The 6301-nt window shown below is 43.2% G+C and overlaps 1 protein-coding gene across 1 annotated transcript in view; it reads right to left on the reverse strand.

Moving 5' to 3' along the window:
* The window catches only part of TCEA1 (transcription elongation factor A1), a 33099-nt gene extending 30334 nt beyond the window's left edge, over positions 1 to 2765 (reverse strand). The window contains exon 1 of the mRNA XM_060127992.1: positions 2509 to 2765. Within this exon, the coding sequence (XP_059983975.1) occupies positions 2509 to 2571 (63 nt within the window). The 5' untranslated portion in view covers positions 2572 to 2765. The remainder of the gene's footprint in view (positions 1 to 2508) is intronic.
* Positions 2766 to 6301: the final 3536 nt, after the last annotated feature.

Raw genomic sequence — 6301 nt, forward strand, 5'->3', positions numbered from 1 at the left:
AGATGCTGTAGTTGAACAGAGTAGTACTGGCTTTGAAGCAAAATAGATTTAGATTCACATCTTCATTTGGCCTCTTTGTAGCTATTAGGCTTAAGACAATTAACTTTCTAAATACTTCATTTTCTCATTTTTAGAATAGAGATAATGCTTATCTCAATAAACTGTCAGGAATAAATGAGATAAGGTAGGTAACTTAGTAGAATGCCTAGCTCAGAGTAATAGCTCAATAAATGATAGCTGTTTTATTATTACTTAAAAGTGACACCTACGGTTTTATTAAAACAATATCTAATAACAGCACTTAAACTTCAATTCATAGGACAACTATTACTTTTCAAGCAAAGTTTACTTTTTCACAGTATCAAAATAATATAAAAATTAACTCAGAGAAAATCTGGAAACCACACACACAAAAAAGAGAAACAAATCTACCATAATCCTAAAATGCCCAGAATGACTTCTGTTAAATTACTGAACACTTAAAAAGCTATTTATGGGCTGCTGATGTGCTCTGGAGGGCAGGGAGGGAGAGTCATTCAGACCATTTCCCTTTCTCTATCTCATTTGCCTATTTGAATTTCTGTAAGACAGACAGGAAAATAGAGGAGGAATAAAAAAAGAGCCAGTCAATTTTCCCTTTCTCTTGGGGGGGTAAGTTTTTACATTGGTGAAGTTTTGCACTACTAGAAATGTAAGATTTGAGAAGAACAATGAGCCTTGAGGACTATGTAGGAGCTTATCCTCATTCTCCTGCGGGCGCATTATGTGTTTATAATTTGAGAACTGCACACAAATACAAAGTGGTCTTCTCCATACTTGCTCACTAAGGAATTCCTCATTTCTAGGAAACATCTATTTCAAGGAAAGGAAACAAGCAAAAACACCTAGTGCACTATATGATTAAAAGGTACACATTTTATAGCCTGAGTTCGAGAAAAAAATTACCCAAGTAACAGCCTTTTTCCCTAGGAGCCAGCTTCTACTAGGGGAGTCCAGGGTTCTCTAGGCAAAGAAAAGAAACTTGCCAGTTTAACCGGAATAACAGAAACGTTCAGCCAATCAAATATACAGAACTCATCACTTGCAGTGAGGAATGAAAGGCCTGTATCAACAGAAAAAATAAATGGCACAGGCAACGTCTGGAACAGAAAACAAACAGGAAATACTTAAAAAAGCCAAAATTGCAAATACTGATTAACAGGGTATGAAATTACATGCTGGGCAATGCACCTGCTAAAGGAAAAGAGGAGCCGACTACGTCTGAAGTCTTAAGAATTCAGTGTTTAACACTACTTCTGCCTGCTGCCCAGCAGAAAACTCGGGTCCTGGCTTAAGCCACACTTCATTTAAGGAGGTGAACTGCTTGGTCTGATTCAGTTTCTTATTCTGCAGAATGAACGCAACACAGCTGTCGTGAGTCCCCAAAGATTTCTGCACAGATGCTTTGTAACTCCAAAGTGCTGTGCAAATCAGAGCGGCCCTTTTCTCCTTCACATTAGTTTGACTTAGAATTTCAGAAGTTTAGCTGAAAATAGACGACTCGGAAGCAAGGGACTGCAAGTGGCCCACACAGGTGGACAGAAATGCAGAAACTGGAGCACCTCCTACAAACCACAAGAGAACACGTTCACATGAACACATTATCAGTAACAGAAAACGCCGCTGGTATCAACCATAAGCCACTTCGAGAGGACCAACAACGACATGTGTCCGAATCCAGCCGGCAGCACAGCCTCGTCAGTGCGAGTGCCTTCAACACAGCTCCTCGCACGCCGCGGCCTAACGAGATGCACTTGGTCAAAAAAGTTTAGCCACTTGCCAAGTACACTGGCATAGTTTACCTTTTTTAAATTGCTAAGCAAACATGCAGGGTGGTTGGGACAATCGAGGGAATGTTCAGCCTTCTTCAGAAATAAGTTCCAGGAAATTCACATTCTGCTTTAACAGTTTCACGTCTAAAACTGATCACAAACCTCTGTTTGATGTTGTTTTCTCGATGCTGGCCAACGAGCCCAGGAAAGAGAACGAATGCTTTCAAACAGGGAGGGCTCTCTGCACTCTTCAGCTAAACCAACGAGGCTTTACCACCGTGACGTTTAAAATAATGAGCAGCATTATTGCCTCGATGGAGTTGACCAGGCTGCGCTAATCACGAGGGGCCTCGGGCGCCCAGGGCGGGTCCCAACGCCGGTGGCCGCGGGACCGGACGCCCTCCCTGGGGGCCCCCCAGGACCCCTGCCCGGGACGCGGCCGCGGGACAGGACGCCCCCCCCACAGAACCCCTGCCCGGGACGCAGCAGTGGGACAAGACGCCACCCAAGAACCCCTACCCGGGACGCGGCCGCGGGACACGAAGCCCCCCGCCCAGGACCCTCTCCCCAGAGCGCGGGCCTCGCCGCCGTCACGCGGCACCCGCCGCGCTCACCGCGGGCCGGGAGCCCCCTCAGGCCGACTGGCCCCCGCCCGCCGCCCGGCCTCCCTCCGGCCCGCGCCGCCCGCCGCGCTCACCGCGTTCTTCTTCTGCACCATCTTGTCCATCTTCTTGGCAATGCGGACCACCTCGTCCTCCATGGCTCCGGCAGCCCTGCCCCGCGCCGGGCCGCGGGGGACGGGAAGCGAGCGGAGCTGGCGGGGCGGCAGGCGAGCCCAGGCGTCGGCGAGGGCCCTCAGCAGGCCTGACCGAGGCGCTTCCTCACTCACGGAGCCCGCGGCAGCGGCGGCAGCGGCTGAGGAGGCGGCGCTCCTCCCCCACAGGCAGAGCCAATCGAGCTCCGCGCGCGCCGAGCAGGGGCCTCCAATCGACAGCGGACCAGCTGGGCAACGAGTCCGCCGGGCCGCGGGGCTTCGCCGGCTGTCGTGAAAGTGGGCGGGCGGCGCGGCCGAGCTTTGCGCGCGCTCCCTCCGGCCCCGCCCAGCCCGCCCAGCGGACCCCACCCCCTGTCCCCAGTCCCCCGGTCCCCCTTCCCCGGGCTGTGGCGCCCGCAGAGAGCCCCGGGACGCCGAGCCCGGCGGCTTTTGGACGCTGGAACGTGGGCGGCTTTTGCAGTCAGTCGGAACCCCAGCATTTTCCCCGCCGTCGACGGCTGCCTGGAAATCAGATTCCCCATCCCCCTAAATAGGCCTTTATCGTAGGAATGTGACCATTGTAAGCGCTTCCTCTTTAAAGTCGTTTGTAAGCGCCGTAAAGCCGGAGACCCAATCTTGTTTGTTTCCTGACTCAGAATGTTGGACGCAGTACCTTGAATACAGTTGAATAATAGTTGACAGTAACGTTCTCATCAAAGAAGTTAATAATCTCGCCTGCTCTGAAGGTCAGTGAGGAAGTTGACGTCCTAAAGAGTTATGACTAACAACATAAAGCCAAGGTAGAAAATTGAAATTATCAGTACTGGAGAGTATAGGCTCCTTCAATAGGTCTTTGCCCAAGTAACGCCCTTGACTACCATCTCGTGCAGTTTGCAGACCTATCCCCACACCCAATTTAACCATCATTAGTCAAAATTCACCACCTAATAATGTTTTTTCTATACTATGATGTAAGGTTTTGTTCTACCTCAGTTATTTGGGGGAAAGAGTAACTTGAACCATGTCCCTTTTTCTTTATTTCATTTATTTCTTTTCATTTTAAAATTGTCTTTTTATTATTGATTCCCAACTTAAATTGCAGTAAAAATATACGATTGCAAAGTTACTGGTTCTAAGGTATTTATTGAGATTTGTTTTATCAATTTTTATAAATATTCTATGTGTCCTGGAAAAGAATGTGTATTCTATAACGGCAGATGTGAAGTTCTATATGGGCCCATTAGCCCGAAATTAATTTTATTGTTCAAATACTTATACCTCAGTTTGTTGTCCACTTGATGCATCAGTTAATAATGAGTATGTACAAATCGCCATTTATGTTTGTAGATTTGTACATTTACTCTAATAATTGTCATTTTTGTTTTTTTCCGAAGAATCAGCTTACTATACTTTCACTGTGGTAAAATACACATAACATTGTCAAATGACAAAACTGAAACAATTTAGTGATGAATCTGATGTGCTTTATCCAAAGGAAAACAATCCATGGATTGGGGAGTACCTTGCCTCACAAGCAGTGGTGCACTTTTCCAGGGGTGTTGGGGGCAAGGGTTAGTTTTATAGAGCTTACAAAAGGCAACCTGGAAACACTTAATTTTGTTAAAATGGCAATGATAAATCTTCACGACCTTGGATTTCGCAATGGTTTTATAGGTATGACACCAAAAGTACAAGCAACAAAAGGAAACAGATAAACTGGACTTTGATAAAATTAAATAGGTTTGCACATCAAAGATTGCTATCAAGAGGAGAAAAGACAGCCCACCAAATGGGAAACAATATTTGCAAATTATATCTGATAAGAACCTAGTGTCCTGGACATATAAAGCAGTCTTAAAACTCAACAACCAAAAGACAACCTAGTTAAAAGTTGGGCGAAGGACTAGACATTTCTCCAGATGTATAAATGGCCAACAAGCACATTAAAATATTCTCAACACAATCAGTTAATAGGGAAATGCAAATTAAAGCTGCACGAGATACCATTTCACATTCACTAGGATGGTTAGAATAAAAGTATGGATAAAAACAAGTGTTGACAAGGATGTGGAGATAACGGAACCATAGTACAAATCTGGTGGGAATGGCATCAAAATTTGGGTGGGGGGAGAGATTTGCCATCGTTCCTTCAAATATTCTTGCTGCCTCTCTCTTCTCTCCTAGGACTCCATATACTTGATGGGTTCCCACAGATTTCTTAGGCTCTGTTCATCTTACATATGTAAGATGTAACCATTGGAGAAAACTGGGTGAAGTGTACACAGGACCTTTCTGTACTATCTTCATAATTCCCTGTCAATCTATGAATGCTTCAAAAGAAAAGTTGTGGGTTTCTTATATACAATGGTAGGGATGATAGAAGTTGAAATATTCTATGGTTCTCCTATTTTCGGAAAGTAGATGAGAAATAGTCATTCCATTTAAATATTCACAATGTAAGGTTAACTAACAAAGAATACAGCGATATGTAGCTTCCAAACTTGTAGGGGTGGGGATGAAATAAAGCTCAACTTTTCTGCATCCTCATCAGCATTTGGCATTGACATTATTTTTTATTTTAGCTGTTCTAATAAGTATATAGTGATATTTCATTTTGGTTTTTTCACTTCCCTAATGGTTTAGCGATGTTGAATGTATTTTCATCTGCTCGATTACCATTGAGTTTTGAGAGTTCTTTATATATTATAGGTACTGGATATTTGGGTATATGGTTTGTAGATATTTTCTCCCAGTCTTAATTTGTCTTTTCATCCTCTTAACAGGGTCTTTGAAAGAGCCAAAGTTTTAGATTTTGAGGAAGTCCAATTAATTTTTTTCTTTGAGGTATTATACTTTTGCTGTCTTATTTAGAAACACTTCAAGCCCTAGATCCTGAAGATTTTCTACTGGGTTTTCTTCTATACGTTTTATATTTGATGTTTAAGTCTATGATTCATTTTAAATTAACTTCTGTATAAGGTATAAGGTTTAGTTCAAGGTTCATTTCTTTGGCTTTGGATGTCCAATTGCTTCAGCACCATTTGTTGAAAGACTATCATTCCTTCGTTTAATTGCTTTTGTACCTTTGTCCAAAACCATTTGGCTGTGCTTGTGTGGGGCTATTTCTGCTTTATTTTGTTCATCTATGTGTCTCTCTCTGCCAATAACACATAGTTTCGATTTCTGTCACTGTATAGTAAGTCTTGAAATCCAATGGATTTCTCCCACTTTCTTCTTTTTCAATACTGTTTAATCTATTCTGGTTCCTTTGCCTTTCCATATAAATTTTAGAAAATCTTGTGTATAGCTACAAGAATCTTGCTGGGATTCTGAGAGGTATTGCATTAAATTTTCTATCCATTTGGGGAGAAATAACATCTTTACTATATTGAGTCCTCCAATCCATGAACACGATGTTTGTCTCCATTTATTTACATCTTCTTTGATGTCTTTCATCAGCATTTTATAGTTTTCAGCCTCCAAATCCTGTACATTTCTTAGGTTTACACTTAGGTACTCTTTTTTCCTTTTGGGCAATTATAAGTAGTATTGTGTTTTAAATTTTGGTTTTCACACGTTCCTTGCTAGTATATAAAGTACAACTGATTTGGGCAGGTACTTCATTTTTATCGTGTTTCAGCTCCCAAGTTAGTATTAGTTTCATGCAGTCGGTTTTGTTTAGTTACCCAAATGTTTACCACTCTTTCCCCATTCTTTGCATCTCTCCTTTCCTCTG

This window comes from Lagenorhynchus albirostris, chromosome 17 (assembly GCF_949774975.1).
Source record: "Lagenorhynchus albirostris chromosome 17, mLagAlb1.1, whole genome shotgun sequence".
NCBI lineage: Eukaryota > Metazoa > Chordata > Mammalia > Artiodactyla > Delphinidae > Lagenorhynchus > Lagenorhynchus albirostris.